We start from the raw sequence: 22,130 nt of genomic DNA on the forward strand, positions 1-22,130 counted from the left end.
TCCATTTTGGACTCCAGCACTCGGATCCGATCCGGAGTGGGTGAGCCCTCCGTTGGCTGCACTTGCACCACGTTGGGGGATAATGGGTATCTCTGCCTCCAGGATGGGCCCCCTGCTACCGTGGCATCTCCTTGGGTCTCATCCCAGGTGAGCAGCTCGCCCGGAGAAGTTACGGTGGTCTCCGGGGCTGTTTTCAGCCCCCCGGCTTCACTCTCCGACTCGGAGCTCGCCTCTTCTCGGATGGCTGACAGCTCCCCACCTTGGGACGGTCGGCCGGACTGCCTCACGGTCGAGTCCGGTTCCCCTTCGTCCATCATCATTATGTCGGGTTCGGTCATCGCGGGCTCTCTCCCTCACAGGGTTAGACACTTGTCTTTCCTGGACAGGGGCCAGCGGAGTTAGGATCTTAGATTCTCAGCTTTATGTAATGATTGCCCTAACCCAAATACTCAGACTCACAAGAGGCTGCTGAATGAAATCTGATTTATTAGGGAACTAAAGACAAATACAGAGAAAGCTGAGAATGAGCAAAAGCGCGCCAAATACAAACTTAAACCCTTGGTGCAAACGTATCCCGCCTCCCTCGTAACAGCCCCGCCCGGCACAGGTGCTAGCAATCGTCAGAGTTGCTAGCCTGGGAAAGTAACCTTGAGCGCAGTAGATAATACAAATACATTCCAAAGCAAAGCCAAAAGATAACTGTTCCCATCCTCCCCAGAGAGATGAAAACCCGCATCCAATTAATGACATGCGAAACGTTACGATGCATCAAAGACATTGAAACGGCGAACATGACAAGGAGGAAGCTCAGGAGAAATAAAAAGGCTGAGCAGAAAGTGTCTCTGGGGAAGCAATTCACATGGGATCTCAATTTTCCCTTTTTTCATATATGTAGAATTGCTTTAAAATATGCTGTTGCCTGGTAGGAAGCAGATGGATAAAGTATTATGAAGCCCATAAAAATTCCAACATAAAGTGATGAAGAATATTGAACTTAGTTCCAGATACTGATGTAAAATAACCAAGTACATTTTCATTTACTTGTTTGTATTTTTACCCTGCCTTTCTACTCCTAGAACTTTCAGAGCATCTATTAATATGAAATGAAATACAGGAACAGGTAATCCTTGGATTAGGATAGCAGTGGGGACCAGAATTTCTGTCGCTAAGCAATGTGGTTGTAAAGCACAACGTCATGTGACAGCAATCCCAGTTGTTAAGTGGGAAGAGGTGGGAGTCCCAAACAAGCAAGCCAGTGGGTGAGCAAATGCTGCAGGGGGCAGGGTGTGTGCAGGCAGGCACTACAGAGGCAAAAAAAGCAGTGGGAGTGGGACTACATTCCAACTTCCTGCTGGCTTCCCCATTGACTTTGCTTGTGGGAAGCTGGTAGGGAATGTTGAAAATTGTGATCATGTGACCGTGGCTTGCTGCAACATCGTAATCATGAGTTGGACTACCTGCATTTGCAAACTGCTTAAGAACACCTAAAATGCAGTATTGATAAACGATCTGAAATCTCCCTTATAATGCTTGAATATAAATATGTAAACAATTATTTGTTCTGTTTTTTTTTAGTTTTGAATTTCTTTCTGTCAGACTTGTAGATCTGTTAAGTAGTCTACCAGATGTTGCACAGAAAGTATAGCCTTCAGTTCACCGAATTGCATCTAGTAGCAGAATGATTCCCCTTCCCCCTCTCAAATCTGCTCTGGAAAATCCCATTGTGTGAGCAGAAGTGTATAATTTGTATTACATATATTTCTCTGTGATCATGGCCAAATCTTACTATTGAAAAATGGAAGCTTAAATTCACAAATCTAGTCTCCCTAAACTTTTTTGATGCTCCTGCTGGAGGGCCATTTCATGTTGTGTGTTAACTAGCATCATCACTGTGCTCTAAAGGCAACTTAATGACTACAGTATCAGTTTATGAACTGGGCATCAATCAAGCTGACAGTCTGGGGCTCAGACTGTCACATTTACAGTAGCTGTTTCAACAATTTTGAAATTGAAATCTTATCAAAGAGAGTATGCTTGAAAAGTATTGCAAATCATTGCCACCTTAGATAGATTTCATGTATTGTCTTATAGGTGTATTTTCCCTTAAGAGCTTCAGATGGGACAGTTTGCATTAGCCAATTAACAAGAAATTTTAGAAGGTTTTAGCATTTTCCCCAGTTACTCATGCTTTAACAATACAGTGTTATCCAGATTCTTCCTGCTTGCTGTGAAGAGTGTGAATGGCTGTAGGAAGTTATTCAGTATTTTTTATAGTTTTACTGCTGTGTTGTAAATGATGCACTGGTGAGCAAAGATTGTTATGCTACAGAATCATAGTTTCTGAAAAACATAGGTTTTTCAAAGAATGAGAGAAGAAGCATTTATACTAAGACTATAGTTTAAGCATAAAGGAGATAACAGAGGAAGTAGTGTGAAACTATTGATGACAAAAGAAATCTCCATGGCACAATGTCTTTCTAACATTGCAAAGGTTTTTTTGGAAGAGGAAGTTGAGACTTTGCAGAACTCTTCATCTGGAATAAGAAAAAGTTTTTTTGCATAATAATTTTAAAATGGAACCATGTCAGAAGACCGAAAAAGCAGAAATCTGTACCTTTTGATCTTTTGATAACAGGAATGTCGAAGGATGGGAAAATGGCAGGGATTTTACACACACACACACACACAAACAAACACACACACACAGTTCTCTAAATTAAAGGGAGGGAGGGAGGGAGAGAGAATAAGCACAATTTATTTATTTGAAAAGCACTGTAACACTAAGGTAAAGGTAAAGGTTTCCCTTGACGTAAAGTCCAGTCGTGTCCGAGTCTAGGGGGCGGTGCTCATCTCCGTTTCTAAGCCTTAGAGCCAGCGTTGTCCGTAGACACTTCCGGGTCATGTGGCCAGCATGACGACACGGAACGCCGTTACCTTCCCGCCGAAGCGGTACCTATTGATCTACTCACATTTGCATGTTTTCGAACTGCTAGGTGAGCAGGAGCTGGGACTAGCAACGGGAGCTCACCCCGCCGCGCTGCGGGTTAAACCGCTGAGCGGCCGATCGGAAGGTCGGCGGTTCGAAACCGCGCGGCTTATTCTTATTCTGTGCTTATTCTCTCTCCCTCCCTCCCTCCCTTTGCTTAACAAATTGTACAAACATTTCTATATGGACATTTCTTTATAGAGCTTTTTACAGTTTTTTAACTGTCTTACTCCCTTTCTCTTTGATTCATGTAAGTGTTCTTATCACAACCTTGATATGCTCACTATGTTACACAGCTTCAGTATTTTCACTTCTTGGGCCTGCTTTAAGCCCAGAGAAGAAAATGGAAAATGGGAAAATAACTCTTTCCTGAGCTTCTTGGAATTCTAGTACCTTTGTCAAAGTCCTCACTGCCTTCTGGTCATTTCTTGCAAATGCTGCTGTCCTTTTCTCCAGCCAGTCCTCCCTGCCAATTGCTCTTTCTGATCCTTCTTGCTCTTGCTAGGTCCTCAACTGCAGATTCTTCCTCTGACTGTTTCTTGACTCACACAGCACAAACACAGCCTCTTCCGTTACCTAACGGTTCTGTCAATTTTATATATTTTCCCCAAAGGCAGACATCCCTTCTGTCAGGTGTATTAATTAGGCAGGAAGCTTCTAGGTGTCTGCGTGACACTTTGCATGGAGCTGACAAATAGACAAAATCTTTTAACCTTGAGACCAATTTACAGCTCTGACCCAAGCACAACATCTTATCCTGCCACAAGGCAATCTGCTCTTCTGTCTACTGAACATTACGTTGTGCTTGATATTACTTTGCAGTTGATAGTATGGTATTGTCAATTAATGGAAGAAAACCCAATAGAGGCTTGGAATTTCTAAGTTTTGGTTGAACAATATCCTTTGTAGACAGATCAAACTAGCCTCCAGGGTACTAACTTTAGTCACATATCTTACATACAATTTTGGATTCCCAACTCCAATATTTTTTGTTGTTGTTTATTCGTTTAGTCGCTTCCGACTCTTCGTGACTTCATGGACCAGCCCACGCCAGAGCTTCCTGTCGGTCGTCAACACCCCCAGCTCCCCCAGGGACGAGTCCGTCACCTCTAGAATATCATCCATCCATCTTGCCCTTGGTCGGCCCCTCTTCCTTTTGCCTTCCACTCTCCCTAGCATCAGCATCTTCTCCAGGGTGTCCTGTCTTCTCATGATGTGGCCAAAGTATTTCAGTTTTGCCTTTAATATCATTCCCTCAAGTGAGCAGTCTGGCTTTATTTCCTGGAGGATGGACTGGTTGGATCTTCTTGCAGTCCAAGGCACTCTCAGAATTTTCCTCCAACACCACAGTTCAAAAGCATCGATCTTCCTTCGCTCAGCCTTCCTTATGGTCCAGCTCTCGCAGCCATATGTTACTACAGGGAACACCATTGCTTTAACTATGCGGGCCTTTGTTGTCAGTGTGATGTCTCTGCTCTTAACTATTTGATCGAGATTTGTCATTGCTCTTCTCCCAAGGATTAAGCGTCTTCTGATTTCCTGACTGCAGTCAGCATCTGCAGTAATCTTCGCACCTAGGAATATAAAGTCTTTCACTGCTTCTACATTTTCTCCCTCTATTTGCCAGTTATCAATCAAGCTGGTTGCCATAATCTTGGTTTTTTTGAGGTTTAGCTGCAAGCCAGCTTTTGCACTTTCTTCTTTCACCTTCATCATAAGGCTCCTCAGTTCCTCTTCACTTTCAGCCATCAAAGTGGTATCATCTGCATATCTGAGATTGTTAATGTTTCTTCCAGAGATTTTAACTCCAGCCTTGGATTCCTCAAGGCCAGCTTGTCGCATGATGTGTTCTGCATACAAGTTGAATAGGTAGGGTGAGAGTATACAGCCCTGCCGTACTCCTTTCCCAATCTTAAACCAGTCTGTTGTTCCGTGGTCTGTTCTTACTGTTGCTACTTGGTCGTTATACAGATTCTTCAGGAGGCATACAAGATGACTTGGTATCCCCATACCACTAAGAACTTGCCACAATTTGTTATGGTCCACACAGTCAAAGGCTTTAGAATAGTCAATAAAACAGAAATAGATGTTTTTCTGAAACTCCCTGGCTTTTTCCATTATCCAGCGGATATTGGCAATTTGGTCTCTAGTTCCTCTGCCTTTTCTAAACCCAGCTTGTACGTCTGGCAATTCTCGCTCCATGAACTGCTGAAGTCTACCTTGAAGGATCTTGAGCATTACCTTACTGGCATGTGAAATGAGTGCCACTGTTCGATAGTTTGAACATTCTTTAGTGTTTCCCTTTTTTGGTATGGGGATATAAGTTGATTTTTTCCAGTCTGATGGCCATTCTTGTGTTTTCCAAATTTGCTGGCATATAGCATGCATTACCTTGACAGCATCATCTTGCAAGATTTTGAACAGTTCAGCTGGGATGCCGTCGTCTCCTGTTGCCTTGTTATTAGCAATGCTTCTTAAGGCCCACTCAAACTCACTCTTCAGGATGTCTGGCTCTAGCTCACCGACCACACTGTCAAAGCTATCCCCGATATTGTTATCCTTCCTATACAGGTTTTCTGTATATTCTTGCCACCTTTTCTTGATCTCTTCTTCTTCTGTTAGGTCCTTGCCATCTTTGTTTTTGATCATACCCATTTTTGCCTGGAATTTACCTCCGATGTTTCTAATTTTCTGGAAGAGGTCTCTTGTCCTTCCTATTCTATTGTCTTCTTCCACTTCTGCGCATTGCTTGTTTAAAAATAATTCCTTATCTCTTCTGGCTAACCTCTGGAATTTTGCATTTAATTGGGCATATCTCCCCCTATCACTCTTGCCTTTTGCTTTCCTTCTTTCTTGGGCTACTTCTAGTGTCTCAGCAGACAGCCATTTTGCCTTCTTGGTTTTCTCTTTCTTTGGGATGTATTTTGTTGCCGCCTCCTGAACAATGCTGCCAACTTCTGTCCAGAGTTCTTCCGGGACCCTATCTACTAAGTCCAGTCCCTTAAATCGATTCCTCACCTCCACTGCATATTCCTTAGGAATATTAGTGAGCTCATATCTAGCTGATCTGTGGGTCTTCCCTAATCTCTTTAGTCTGATCCTAAATTGTGCAAGAAGAAGTTCGTGATCTGAACTACAGTCAGCTCCAGGCCTTGTTTTTACCGACTGTACAGATGTCCGCCACCTTTGGCTGCAAAGGATGTAATCAATCTGATTTCGGTGTTGTCCATCTGGTGAAGTCCATGTATAAAGCCGTCTCTTAGGTTGTTGGAAGAGAGTGTTTGTTATGCAGAGTGAATTGTCTTGGCAAAATTCTATCAGCCTGTGTCCTGCTTCGTTTTGTTCTCCCAGGCCATACTTACCTGTAATTCGAGGTGTCATTTGACTGCCCACCTTAGCATTCCAGTCTCCTGTGATGAAAATAACATCTCTTTTAGGCGTGTTGTCCAGAAGGTGCTGCAGATCCTCATAGAACTGCTCTACTTCAGCTTCTTCAGCATTTGTGGTTGGGGCGTATATTTGGATCACTGTGATGTTAGATGGCTTGCCCTGAATTCGAATTGAGATCATTCTATCATTTTTGGGGTTGTATCCAAGCACTGCTTTAGCCACTTTACTATTAATTATGAAGGCTACTCCATTTCTTCTGTGGTCCTCTTGTCCGCAGTAGTAGATCTGGTGGTCATTTGATGTGAAGTGGCCCATTCCAGTCCATTTCAGTTCACTGACGCCCAGAATGTCTATCTTTAATCTTGACATCTCACCAATAACCACATCCAATTTGCCCTGGCTCATAGATCTTACATTCCAGGTTCCGATGGTGTGTTGATCCTTAGAACATCGGATTCGCCGTTCACCACCAGCACCGTCGGCCGCTAGCCGTCCTTTCGGCTTTGAGCTAGCTGCGTCATCACGTCTGGGGCTAGTTGAGCTCATCCTCTGTTCCTCCCCAGTAGCATTTTGACCATCTTCCGACCTGGGGGTCTCATCTTCCGATGGTATACCGACATATCTCTGGTTGTACTGATCCATTTAGTTTTCACGGCAAGAATACTGAGGTGGGTTGCCATTACCTTCCCCAGGGATCGCATTTAGTCTGACCTCTCTGTCATGACCTTCCCGTCTTGGGTGGCCCTTCACGGTTTAGCTCATGGCATCATTGAGGTGCTCAAGCTCCAGCACCACGACAAGGTAACGATCCTTTGCTGAAGACTCCAATATTTAGACAAGACAAATTGCCCCAACTTATTAAAAACATACGAAATCCTTGTCAGTAACTTAGTATTGTGTGTAGCTCAGATAAATAAGAAAAAGAGTAACTTAAAGTTTACTAAATGGCTGCCAGGCCTTAGATGGTGTAGGATTCTGATATATAAATCTATGGAAATGGTACTTTTAAAATTACAGCTATATTAGAAGTAGGCATCTACTCATGGCAGTCTATTCATTCATGGAAAGCAGTACGCAATACAATAAATCCTTGATTTAACAGATTAATAGGGGATGTGGGGTCGGGTAGGCTGCTAAATCTGAACCACAGGTCGTGTAGATATAATTAATGCAGCTTATGTTAACTACAACTTTTCATAACCACTTCTATTCAAACATTCCATCATGTCAAATTCCAGTTCAAGACTTCATGCTAGTTCTGACATTCTGCTCATTATTAACGCCAGTTCAGACCTTAATATCATATCATATCATATATCATATCATATCGTATCGTATCATATCATAACAGTATAGTATAGTATAGTATAGTATAGTATAGTATAGTATAGTATATTCCTTATTTGTAATTAATGGCCTTTGTATACAAGGGTTTTAATGAATTACTATGCACTCAGCCTTTATGGGATATCCATATAACCGTTATCACACTATCTTACATTTTTCCTGTTTTTTTCTATCTGCCTTTTTTCTTTCTCTCTCTCTTAAAAAATAAAATGGAAAACGGGCACAGACTGCTACGGTGCTGATGTCTTTAGTGTTTTAAAAATGGAGCTTTGATGTGTGCAGTGATTTACCAGAAGATGAAACTATCATAGCTGAGTGATATTTGCAGTGGGAAATATACCATTTTATGACAGTGATAAATATTGGGTATTGTCAGCAGATTCGAACTGGCTTAGTTTGATCTGAGCTTTACAGTATTTCACTGTAAAGCTTACTAGTATTACAAATGGATTACCACAAATAAATCAGCGAGTGGATTTCACTAGTAAATCATTGGACACCAATAGCTTGATTAAATTGAATTTAAAAATATTTTAGCTATATTTTTACTTTGTCTATAAATGGTTCCATTTTCAAGAAAGGAAAATGAAGCTTTGTGCCATTTGGGGCAGTTCCCAATTCTATAGATTCTTTGAGATCAATAAATGACTAACTTGAATATTAAACAAAGAGCATACTTGTCTCCTTCTCTTCCTTTTTCTAACCAAGCACCAGCCACAAACAAACCAGCTACTGTTCATTGCTTTTGTCTTCCTTAATCTATGCATTGTCTCTTTTATCCCTCATATCACCTCCCATTGTGCCCATTTGCCATTACCCAGAGTGTTTCTTTAAGTAGAAGCTTCTACTCTGTTTTTTGCCCCTATTATTTTGCTTTGGAATAGTTTTTGACAGTATATGTAATTATGTATTATAGTTACTCTATAATAACTCTTTCTTCTCAGCTGTGACATATAAATAAAGCCCAGTATATGCTGGGCCCTTTCTGTGGACTCTGCATTGATTGCTCTGGTTTTGAATTTACCACAAAGTTATCATTAGTATTTGTGATATTAAGAATTATTCTCATACCAGACTGGGCTCTTCATGATTAAAAAGAGATGGTTTTGGTTTGTTTTTAAAAATAAATACACTTCCTCTATTAGACCAATAGGTATAATAGGAACAAATTTAATTTATATTTATATAAAGAATGGCCAAATGTACTTCTATATACTTTACATTGTGAAAAAGCTATGTTTCAACATGTTTATTGAGTTGGAATGCATTACAGTACTGTCAATACCTTAAAATAATGATTTATAGTCCTGCTGCTGCTTGCTGATGGAATGCATAAAGACGGAGCAAAGTAAAATTCATATTGCTATCTCAGTAACTAAATCGGAAGTAAAATTTACATTAGGAAAATGTTTCCAGTCTTTCAATGCAAGTTATATTTTTATAATGAGAACTGAAGATGTCAAGACAATTGCTTTGTGCCTACATTTTAAACATGAATTCTTTAAGTTGTATAAATGTCCTTAAATAAGGTGAGGTCAGTATGATGCCAACTGAATAATCATTTATCAGGCACCAGCTTTTTGTTTGCATGCATGCATTTTAAGAAGTTTGAGTACGTCTTAGAATAGTGGAAGAAAGCATCCTAATAAATTTACTAATCTAGGAATTTCATCTCTATTTTGCCAAATATTTGTTAATTAAGAAATAGATGTCCTAGTTTTAAGCTTTGCTCAAGAAGGCAAAATCAAATTAGTTTTAAATCCCCATTAACCAAGAATTAAAAGTAACCCACTTAAAATGGGGAAGGGGAGGACATTTGTAAGAATTCTTGTGGATAATTGCTTGGAAACCCAAAAATTTTAGTAGGGAAGATTCAAATTTAATGATTTAAGTCATGATTTAGTTACTGCTGTGGAAGATCCTATTACCAGTTCTAGTTAAAAGTGTATTCTTTTTGTCTGAGGACAATTTTAACAGTGAGATGTAAATTTCATTTCTAGAAGGTACATTTACCATATAAAGCAATATTGATTACTTTTAGATTAATTTCTATTAAAAATGGAATGATATTTTAGTACCCATGCTCCCTTCAGAGTTTTACAGCTGGAGCAGCAGTTCTCATAATGATGCTTCATTTGGGCAAACAGACCTTACATTTTGTTGCACCATTTGCATTTTACACGCTTGCCTCTCTTATCCTCAAGTACAGGTGGTTGAATTTCGTCAAAATAGTCCCGGATGGGGTCTGTTTTACATAGTAGGTTTGTTTTATACACTTCAGGACCAGAAACGTATTCTTCAAATCCCCGTATGTCAGAATGTCTCTGCTCATTGATCTGCTTTGTCTTTGTAGTTTTAGAGAGAGGTCTGCTATAATCTGTCCACTTAAGTCTCATCTCTGTGTTAGCATTAGCAAGTAGAAGAAAGTATAATTAAAAGTTACTCATGTTAATATCTTTAGGGTGGGTTCATTTTTTTAATGAAACCCTTGTTTTAAAACTTTGATTTAAATGTGATTTAAATCATAAAAGTGAGTTTTTGTGTTTTTGTTTTAAATTGTTTATTTTATATGCCCTATTTTTAGTTGCTTCAGAAAACTAGATGAAGGTCTGTTTAGATATAAGCCTATTTAAAAATAAGGCAAACACTCTTTTTTGTTTTTGTGAAAAACATTTGTGAAGGACATAGAACAGTTTTCGTGTTTGTTCTGTGCCAGTTTTTCCAGTGTGGGTGGAGATGATGTCATAAACCTGTTTATGGGCTATGGGCCAAAAAGGCAAGGTAAAAGTTGAAAAAAAAAACAATAAATTGAAAATCTTCCATATGTTCTATTGCTCTCTGCCAAATTTTAATAAAATTAGGTTTTGACTCTCTTATCCAATATTGTAGTTTAACTTAATCACAAATAATGAATAATACAACATACAATTTAGTTTTCATAGGCAAGTGGAGGTAAGTTAAAATAATGGAGAATATAAACCTCTAAAGTTGAATTCTGATGCACACTGACCTGTGAGTAAAACCCATAACTTACTTTTGAGTAAAAGTGCATAGTGTTAGATTACAGGCTGGATTCTCCTTCGTCTGATAGCTAAAGTGGATTTCTAGGATATAGACATGCTACGCTTGATAGACGTTGACTGAATTTGGTTTTCTAACCTGCAAGCCTTGAACTAATATGTTATACTTTAATGATGTGCTCTTGGTGTCATTCTTTTGACTATGCAGGTAGTCCTCGTCTTATGACCATTCGTTTAATGACTGTCAAGTTACGCTGGTGCTGAAACAATAGTGGTTATGACCGGTCTACAGAGTTCCGGCCGTCCCAGCACCCCCGCAATCATGTGATTGCAACCTGAGCGCTTGGCGACTGGCTTGCCCTTACGACTGGTTGCAGCGCCCCACAATCACATGAGTGCCGTTTGCAACCCTCCCTGCCAGCTTTCCCAGAAAGTCAGTGGGGAAGCTGGCAGGGAAGGTCACAAGTCGCTGGGGTAAATCTCCCCCACCCGTGCACCCTCCCCCAGCCCCTCTGTGCTCACGCTGTGCTGGCTACTTGCGCATCCCCATGGAGCCTCACCATACTTCCCTTGCACCCTCCCTAAGTCTCGATGTGCCTCCCTTGCACCTTTGCAGCCTCTCCCACCCAGCAGTAGCCACTTACCTGCCTGCTGGCCTGCTTGCAAGCTGTGTGGGACTTGCAACTTCCTGCCAGCTTCCCCACTGACTTGGCTGTGGGAAGCTGGTAGGAAATTGCCTCACCTAATGACCATTGCATTCAGTTAACGCTTAGCAATGGAAATTCTGGTCCCAGTTGCTGACATAAGTGAAGGGCTACCTGTCGTTATTGTTGCTGTTCACATGAACAGTAATAAATGTAGTTGCAATGTTTACATGCTATGTAGCATTGACAGGTGTTTGGTCATGTAAACTTTGTTGATTGATGGAAGTCCTTCAGTCAAGCTAACTTGAATAAACAGTGTTCTATCTTTGTAAATATCCCCGAAATATTTGGGGGATCCCAAATATTAATATTTAAATTAACATTTGAGCGTTAAGACTCACTAATTAGGAAGTAATATTAAAAACAGATTTCTTACTTCCATTTTAATTTTTTTTTACTAGCCATTTAAATTGATAAGGTACCTCATAGTTAAACACCAATTCTACTTCCTTACCTACAAGGAAGCCCTGATTAATTATATATTGTATTCTGTTCAACTTTATTTTCCTCATTTTTTCTACTTTATGTAATAAAGTTCATTATCCAGATGAAATACAATAGCATGTTTAAACAAAAGTAGATGATTAAGGTTTGCATCCTAACTTAATATATGTATTTCATTTTGTGAAAGTGACATATTTGATTTTGATACACACACAAACATGATCCATTTAGTGAGTTTGCTAATATAGTGTGTTTGCTAATATTTGTAAGCTAGTCAAGTTTATAAATATTTTGAGTGAAAGACTGGTCAATTTTTTAATCTAAAGTTTACTACAAGAATAATGTGCCTGCTCTGATGGAACTGGGCACCTCCACTGGTATTTGTTATTGAATTTTTTTGTTTTCTAGTCTATCCTGTTTTTCCATTCACTTATATACGAGTGATGTTCCAAAATAACAAGTGAACACTGGATAAAATGGACTGGAGCCCAGGGATACAGAAATAACATCCTGCAGCTAATTAGATTAACAACGTGCCATCATTTATATGAGCTGCTGGTTGTATATCATCCACACTGCAATTTTGTAAGGTAGCATTTTAACTTGTACAAAAGATAAGGATGGAACAGTAGATTTTCCACTAATTCACACAAAGGATAGCATTACAGATTAAAAAGCTACACTTGTCATTTCAATTTTACATCCAGTAGCAGAGTGTTATAGAAGCTTTTTTCTTCCTCATGTTGATATCTTTATATTCAGCAGGTAAGAGATCAGGCTAAGAAAAAAGGAACTAAAATGTTAATCAGATCAGTCTTCAGATAATTGAAGTATCTGAAAAGTAAAGGGGACAAGGGAAAATAAAAGATAGTCAGATGATACTTTTTAATAATAAAGACTGTTCAGTAGTTCAGCACTTCTAGAAATGCAGTGCTGTCATCCTTCATAGACAGATTTCAGCAATTTGCAAAACAATTGCTTTAGTCTTTCAAACATTTTACAGAATTAAAGCAAATTATCTTACTTGTGAATTAAAATCAGTACAAGAATTAAAAGCTGGCAGTCCAAGAAACATGAAAAAATACTTCGGAGGAAGCTTGAATTATTCTTTTATTTCCTGTACATATTTTGTTGAGGACAAAAACATCCTTACATGGGGATGAAAAGGAAGGGAGAATTAAGACTTCACCAAAATGGAGAAAATTCTAGCAATGGCTGTTAGATGAAATAATAATCTCCCAAAGGAATGAGAAAAGATCAATTCTTTGAATAATTTATAGATAAGATGGACAAAGTATTCAACACACTACAGTGAAACTGTCAGTTAAAGGTAAAGGCATGTGGGGCTATTTATTAAGCTGTCCTTTTTAATTTTTATTACTCTTATAATGCTTATATATGAGAAAGTCTATGAACCTCTAACTCTGACTTAAATATTAGCCAGCTGATACAGAGTTCTGTGAAAAAGTATTTACCGCTTTATGGATTTTCTGAATGTTTGCATATCTTTCCACTGAATATTACCAGTGAAACTTAATCTGGATCCTCCTGGTACATAAAGGAAATACGACTGAACAAAGAACACTAGCATTTGGTGCTCATTCCATTGATGTCATAGGCAAAGTCATCCAAAATGAAATGTTTCAATGTGAAAAAGTAATGACCCCTCCCCTCCAGTTCAGCCAGTTATCACTACAGTCAGTTGTATATTTCAAACAATGAGAACTGATCTGGGCCACCTTTGTCCCTTTTGGGAGATGGGCGGTGATAAATTTGATTAATAAATAAATAAAATATACAATTTAAAATGTTTGCTTCTCATCACAGCCATGTTCTTACCACACAAAACTTAAAGGCATGACATACCATGCTTAAAGCTTCCATAGGCCTCAAGGAGGGCTTTCTGAACTCTTATAATGCAGATTTTCTCTCTGTTAATGCATACAGCTGTAATCAAAATTACTCAATCCCCATTGCAAATCAGGTTGATTGTCAAAATGTACAGACTTTCAGTTGTTTGCAATGAACAAATCAAACAAAAGCAATTGAAATAGCTCAACACAACAAATGCTTCAAGTGGTGTCCCCAAAGTCAACTGTAAATGCAACTTATAATGACTTCTCCAGGCTCAAAATTATTCAACCCCATCATGGCAAGCATCTTCAGTACTTAGTAGAGCACCCTTTTGCTGTTATGACGTGCTGCAAACGAGATGCATAGCCAGACACCAGCTTCTGGCAGCGTTCCTGAGGAATCTTAGCTCATTCCTCATGAGCAATGGCCTCCAGTTCAGTAATATTCTTGGGTTTGTGTGCTGCAACCACCTTCTTCATATCCCACCAGAGATTTTCAATGGGGTTCAGGTCAGGTGACTGTGATGGCCACTGTACAATCTTCCAAGACTACTTCTGCATCTAAGCCTTAGTAGAATTTGAGGTATGCTTGGGATCATTGTCCTGTTGGAAGGTCCAATGATGCCCAAGCTTCAGCTTCCTTATAGACGGCATGATGTTTTCTCCTAGGATTTCCTGATACTTCAATGAATCCATCTTGCCGTCCATATGCTGCAGGTTTCCAGTGCCAGAGGATGCAAAGCAGCCCCAGAGCTTCACCAAGCCACTACCATGCTTAACTGTAGGCAGAGTGTTCTTTTCAGTGTATGCTTCATTCTTCCTCCAGACATACCGCTGATCCATCAGGCTGAAAAAATCCAGTTTTGTTTCATTGCTCCACAGAACAGAATCCCAAAACTTCTGTGGCTTATCTACAGTATATGGTTTTGAGCATATTGGAGCTGACTTTTCTTGTGCTTTTGGGTCAGTAGTGATGTACGTCTTGGAGTTTTGGCATGGGAACCTTCTGTGTTTAGTACGTGCCTTACTGTGCTCACTGAAACCTCAGTGCCTGTTGCCACCAAGTCTTGCTGCAGGTCTTTTGCAGTCTCTTGAGGGTTTCTCTCAACCTGCCTTCTCAGGAATCTGGTTGCAGCCATTGACACCTTCCTTTTTCTGCCCCATCCAGGTAGTGTAACCACTGTTCTTTTAACTTTGAACTTGCGAACTATGCTTCCAAAGGTGTCTCTAGGAACATTCAGTGCCTTAGCTATCTTTTTGTATCCTGTTCCTTGTTTGTAAAGGGCAATGATCTCTTCTCTTACCTTTTTGGACCATTCTTTTGACTTAGCCATACTGTATTTCTAACACGCAGTCAAACATGACACTCAACAAACCCCTAGCCAGTTCAGGTATTTCATGTGTTCCAGCTCAAGCACACCTGATGCAACTAATGAAGCCCTTGATTAGTTGCATCAGGTGTGCTTGAGACAACACCTGTTTTGCATATTGTATGTGTGCTGTTGTGACAGATTCTGTTCAGGGGGTTGAATAATTTTGAGACTGGAGAAGTCATTATAAGTTGCATTTTCAGTTGACTCTGGGGACACCACTTGAAGCATTTGTTGTGTTGAGCTATTTCAATTGCTTTTGTTTGATTTGTTCATTGCAAACAGCTGAAAGTCTGTACATTTTGACAACCTGATTTGCAATGGGGGTTGAATAATTTTGATTACAACTGTATCTCTCCATAAGCAACAGGTAACTTTTCTAATAAGTTGCAATAAAGAATTCTTATTTGTTATCCTGAAATGTTAGCAACTTTCACTGTTGGTGCTCATCCCCAGAACCCTAAACTAAAAGGAAACAATAATTATAACTCAAAGATAAAACTTACATTTTATTTTTCCAGTTAGATTTTAGTATTTTGTTTTGTACTGATAAGTAAAAAACATGTTTTATAAATGTTGCTTAACAAAAATATGCCTTTCAATAAATATAGCCCATGAAGTTGCGATTGATCTTGAAACCTTGTGAATTATAGACTTGACTGCCAGCTTGCAACTTTTCTGCATTCAAATTTTTATCTAACTTTAACTAATAACTTTAAATTGAATTTATGCCTTTTGGTGCTTAATTATTTAAAAACACAATTTCTTTCTGGATTGCATGGGAGAACAAGATTTGGAGAAAACGCTAGTACCTATGTAAAAAAATATGTAAAACAACCAGAGCAAGAGAAAACTAACTTCAGTGATAACTAAACATGCTCTTCTACAATCTACAGAAGCAGATCTAATAGCAACAGCAGCAACTGTCATGGACTATTTTACTTTTGTTTTCCTACATTAAATAAATGCTGTTGCTCTTTTCATGGATGGCATTATTTTTGTATATAATAATCTGATAAAAATGAATTGTAGTCATTTGTTCTGCTAAAACTTATAGATATTCTAAATGGGGGGATAGGATGAGGATAGCATTTTAACAACAAAAAGGATCTATGTAGATTAAACTCATCTACCGTTTTTATTTTCTATGGATGTTTATGAGGCTTTTTGTGATCCAAGCAGATATTTGAAAATAAGTGTGATGTTGTAGGGTAACTTTTTGCTTTGCAGCATGCTAGGCCCCCTCTTCTTCTTTTTAATTGGAAAAAAAAACAGGCAGGAAGTGTTATGGGCAGCAAGAAAGGTATCTGCAGGCACATTGGAATCCTAAGCACCACACTGGGGATCCCAGTACTGTTCACATTGTCCGATAGCATTTAGACCAGTGTTTTTCAACCCTGGCAGCTTTAAGAAATGTCGATTTCAACTCCCAGAATTCCCCAGCCAGCAAACATGGAAACAAGTTTATTTCATTTAGCTTATAATGATATTTACCTCACTAAATTTATCTCTGCTTCTTTTGATTTAAGGTTCGGATTTTAATTTTTTAATTTTTATTTATATTGTGTTTTGTTGGTTTGTTTTTGTGATATATAGCAATTTATGGGCCCCCTTAGGACCAGAAAAGAGAATAGAAGTCTTTTAATCTAAAAATTAAGAAATACAATTATGCCACAGATCCATGCCATTATGAACATGCAAGTAGAATAAAACCTCAACTTAAAAGACACTGGTGGGAAAGAGGGGGAGTGTCAAATCCAAATATCTGTTAAATCTGAATTTATACAATTTATTGTCATTAGTGTTATTGACATATTGACATAATTGTCATTTGTTTCAGTTAGTCACTTGCACAAACAATATAAATCGATGCAAACTTCATAAAATCTATTGTATAATTTCACAAATTATATATATTATGTCAGTTGTCCCGACTGCTTTGGAAACAACAGACTTTGTCTGTGGCTTACAGGTAAAGTCTGAAATAAAAGTTTGAGATCTGAAGATCTGGAGAATTTTTATATTTTAGATAAAATGTATTTTATATTTTTAACTCACCTGTTTCAGTAACTGTCTTGTATGAATATTTCTTTGGTGGATTGGGATCTTTATCAGATAATATGGAATAACTATGGCAGCTTCTATGTAGTCATGTTTTCCAACTAGGTCTCTGAGTAAAATCTTTACAAAGAACTCTGGCCATTGACCCTGTCTTTTCTTAAACTTGAATCTGTGTTGGATCTCTGTGTGGCCACTTCCACAGATCTTTTAGAAACATGCATTTATCATCATTAGTCACTGAAGCCTGATATAACTTGAAAGTCAGATCTCCATCTTTCAGCGAGGGAGAAAGTATTCCAATACTAGGATTCCAGCTAAGAAGTGACATATCAATTAGAAAATTGTATTCTTGTGAGAATAACATATTCATTCCAAACATAATAACCTTTTATTTGTAAGGCACAAATTTTTGTAGAAATAATGGAGCGGGTTTTGTCCATCCCTAATCAGTTCATGCTTTGTTAAGCATAATAATTACTTTTCTGGAAGCACCTTCTGAAAGAAATATGAAGCATGTACTTTTGTATACTGTATTGATACGATTTTACACTATTTCAATAGTAGGTATGTTAACTAGGATATGTATGGCCCAGGACAGATTACATGTATTTATCAAAACATGTAAATAACATGGTATGATGGTATTTAGGTAGCTTTTAATTAGACGTTTTCTTTTTTAGGCTTCTCCCACGGAATGTCGGACTGCTTTATGTTGGAAGTTTAGATAGACCTTTTGCAGAAATTAAGGTAACAATTAACTTTGTAAGTTTCTGCCTAGGTAAAGTTACACTGCTTTGTGTGTGTTTTGTTGTAGTATTTACATACTCAGCATTTGCAACTTTCTGAGAAATAAAACAGCTTAGTTTAAAAATACTTTGGTGAAGTATTTAAATACTTTAAAATATTTTTGCTCTTTACTTTCTTAAGTCCATTCTTTTCAGACATATTTGAATCAGAGATACTTAGCTTTTTCATGAGGAAGAAATGATTTCAGGTTAATCTCTGTATTATTGTAGAGAGAGAATAACAATACTCTCTAATAGCTTGCAAATAGAAAGAGGATAGCTGTTTCCACTGGTGCTTCCTAGCCTCTTATACTTAAGATATGCTGCCTGCAATTCTGGACATAATAAAGAGCTATCAAGGTTAGTATCATTAATAGCCTAATTCTCTATTCATTTATCCAGTCCTCTTTCAAAACAGACTAAATTGCTGGTTATCAATTGGTCTGATGGCAGCAAATCCCATAGTTTAGCTATGCATTGTATAAGGAAGGTTTAGCTTTTATCACTTCTGAATATCAATATATTTTAGTTTAAGAAATGACCCCAAATTGTGAGAGAGGGAGAAAAATTCCTCTAAATCTACAGATAGTCAATTTTTTTCTCATAGGGGGCCTGAAATAGCCCCCAATTATTGTAGTTGTTTTGTCATGTATGTATTTTCCTGCCATACAATATCCTTTTTCAGGGGTGGTGACCAAACTCTACATACATGCCCTAGGGAGATGAGCATAATTAATCAGGTGGCTCTTGATACTGTTTTTCTCCTCTCCCCACCCAGATTGTCTTAACCATGTTGTGACAATATTTAATTTTTGTGAAATGATTTCCAATTCTTAAACACTTACTGCTTTAATAAAGCACCCAGAAATACCTGTAAGGTATTTTAAGGGAAACTCTATATAGAGTGCAGAGCCTTATATGGGAAAAAACTTTTTCATACCAAATGAGAATCCTGTTGAAATGATAGAAAGATGACCTGGCTGTGACTAAGTCAAAGGCAAAATAGTATAACATTTTAAAATATAACACTGGCACAATAATTTAATTTATAGAAATGTGATTGGAACCTTGCCTGAATGAAGATGCCTTCAGATAATTTCATGTTAAAATAACAGATCTACAGGATTGAACTGATGTTTTCCATAGTAACATTTAAATGTGAGACAGTTAATAAAAGACATATTTCATAGTTGCCAACCTTGGCTACTGTACATACCATAATTAGTCTTTGGAGATTATGTTTGTTCTTTTGGTGTACTGCAGCCCAGATGAAAGAATATAAAACTAAAAGCACGTGATTAAATCTATCTCTTCTTATTGAAGAATGTTCCTATGCAGGCAGCATTATACCACAGGGAAAGCAGAACTGCTATTGTGCCAATCTGGGTCTTTGTTAAGAACAGAAATCAGCTCATGCATACTATTACATATAATTATCATAAAATTATGGGCTAGAAATGGAAGAGTCATGCTGTTGCATTTTAGACAGCATATTTGTAATAAGCTGTAATAAAATAAGCATTTTGAATTGGATATAAGAATAGGCCTTACTTGCAATTACAAATGTGTGTTCAATTGAAATAGTTTTGAAGCTCAATTTAACAAAGCAAACACATTTTCTGGCAGCATTAGCATAATTGTTTCCAATGCTGAATTCTCATTTGCATTTTTAAAAAACTTGAATAAAGCTAGCTGCTAGGAAGCAAAGCACAGTGGAAAAAAACTATTTCAAATACCTAGTTTTTCAGAGTTTTATGTGACATAGTGAATAACAGTAAGTGTCAAAGTATTCCTGTTCATTTTCCCATACTTTGCATATGATTTAAATGGTTTGTTCATATGTAGAAACTGAGATTTTAATAATATATTGTAATTCTATATACTATACAAAGGACATTTCACTTAGTGTATATGGCAGACCACAATTAACATCAGGCACATACACAATGAGAAAATTGAAATCTATATTTGTTCCTTGATAAGCACACCAATTTTATATTGATTTGTAAATAGAGATTTGTCGCTTTCATTGATTTCTAAGTATATATTTAAAATGTAATGCAATGACATGTCATCAGTTTTCAGGAACATTACAAATGGTAGAATCTAATACTGTATTAGCAAAACTTCTACACTCTACAGCCCTGCAAATTATTTATAATGTATTTGGTGGGGGGGGGGAGTGCAAGAAGCGAGGGAGAATTATCCCTTCCAGTTCCTTAGAAGAAGATACTTCTGCTAACACACACGCGCACACACACACTCACACACACACAAGCACAAGCAATCTCCCTCCTCTGTCCCCCATCAGCAGCAAGCTACCAGAAATTAGTGGCATGAGGCACTGCTGATTTTAGCATACAATTAAAGGGTAAAAGATGAAAGAAACCTCAGATATGGTTAAAACATCTTTAAAAGTATAATCACATTTCAGATATTTGGTCCACGCCTTGCCAGTAGCATTATTACATCACCCGTCTCCCAGCAGCCATCAGCTGTGAAGTAAATAAGTGGAGCCCCAACCACCAAAAGAAATGGCCTCTCTGCTGTTCTAACAGAAACATGTATTGGATTTCATGTTATACCAACTGGGGGCTGTGTTTGACAAAGAGGGACTATATGTAGAAACATTGTTTTATTATTTAAAAGGGCGAAGGACAACATTTTTGAAAGTTAAACAGTAGAAGTGAAGGAATGTGTTCTATCTTATACCCTTCTGAATTGCTCAAATGCTGTGGCAGTTGAGCTGTTCTTATATGGTGATTTGGGGGCAGTTTTGCAAAATATATCTGACAGTTATTTTTTAAATATATGTGGGCTATATTATCATGTAAACTTTTGCAGAAGAATGGTCCCTACCTTTTGTTTTTACTTTTTAGGGATCCTATTTATATATGATTTATATGTGACTTTTCTTTTTTTCTGAGAAGGATAAAAATCCATGCTGTGTACTAGACAGAAGAGGTATAAATGAAACAGAAAATAAAATGCAGCTGGGGAGTTTGGCTGAGCCACCAGGCTGAACTGAAACACCCGTTTCAGACCAGTTCTAAGGAGGTCTTGTGGGGCAAGTAGAACAAGGCTCCTCTGCATGGCCCGTGCCTGTGCACCCGCTGATCTTCCCAGGGCCTTTCTTGCCATCAGCTGCTGCACTTGCATTCAGATGCACCACACCCAACTGGCCTGCCCACCAGCCCTTCCCCTCTGCCTGCCCAGGCCACCCTTTTGTTGCCATGCTTGTATTCCAAGATGGCAGAAATTCCCACTAAAGGTAGTGAAGAGAAGCATTGTTGGATAGTCTTCTGTCAAGAAAAAACAGAAAAGCAAATATGCAAACTGTAAATTAATTGTCCAACTTTATGTGCACTTTTTAAAATCATCTCGATTTTTTTCCTTAGGGATAAACGACAATAGGCACTGCTCCTGTTCAAGGTCTTTGAAGCAAGTCCTATACCTTGCAGTATAAATTCTAGCTATGCATGTTTAATACACCTAGAGCATATCAATTTCATGTGAAGATGAAGAAGAAAAAATAAAAATAGCAGAAATGTAATTTTATTAGGAAAAGTTGAGATAAAAATAAAATGGGTTCAATTATGATGTAGTTTGAATATTTATATTTGAGGATGGCAGAATTGTTTTCTAATGCTATTGATAATCAGGATGTTCTGTGAAATACCAAGTTTTTTTCTAACTAACATAGATAAAAAGTGTGGGTGGAGTGGGAGGAAAAATGCACTCAGTAAAAACTTCTTGACTTCTTGACAGCTTCCCCTGGATCAAGAGCTTTAGCTCAGAGATGGACAAGCCATTGCTGCAAACTACATGTGTCTCCCCCAGGATTAAACTGTCAAAATCCTGTTGCAGATCACTAATTTGTATAATTTTTGTATGTGTGGAAGTGAGATACAATCTTCTGCCAATCAGTTATTTTCCACTTGCTTTCCTTCGAGCAAAGGGAAGGGAGGAAAAAGCTGACTGCCTTTTCTAGTAATGTTATCCCCTTGCACCATGTGGCCCTTGGAGGTTAAAAATCCTTTTTAAAAAAACAAAACAAAAACAGAATGCAGCCCATTACCAAAGATTGCTGGTTGCTGCATTAATGGGATAGGAAAAGTAGAGAACTCTGTAGGGTCTCTCTTACGAAAGAAGAACTATCTTTTTACTGAT

The 22,130-nt window shown here is 38.2% G+C and overlaps 1 protein-coding gene across 2 annotated transcripts in view; it reads left to right on the forward strand.

The window, feature by feature from the left end:
* RNGTT (RNA guanylyltransferase and 5'-phosphatase) overlaps window positions 1-22,130 on the forward strand; it is a 143,988-nt gene that overhangs the window by 116,077 nt on the left and 5,781 nt on the right. The window contains exon 14 of one of the 2 annotated variants that reach the window (XM_063312254.1): window positions 17,856-17,922. The exons of the other annotated variant lie outside the window; for it this stretch is intronic. Coding sequence (XP_063168324.1) covers window positions 17,856-17,922 — 67 coding nt within the window. The remainder of the gene's footprint in view (window positions 1-17,855; window positions 17,923-22,130) is intronic. 2 annotated transcript variants of the gene reach the window in all.

This window comes from Candoia aspera, chromosome 1 (genome assembly GCF_035149785.1).
Source record: "Candoia aspera isolate rCanAsp1 chromosome 1, rCanAsp1.hap2, whole genome shotgun sequence".
In the NCBI taxonomy this organism is placed as follows: domain Eukaryota; kingdom Metazoa; phylum Chordata; class Lepidosauria; order Squamata; family Boidae; genus Candoia; species Candoia aspera.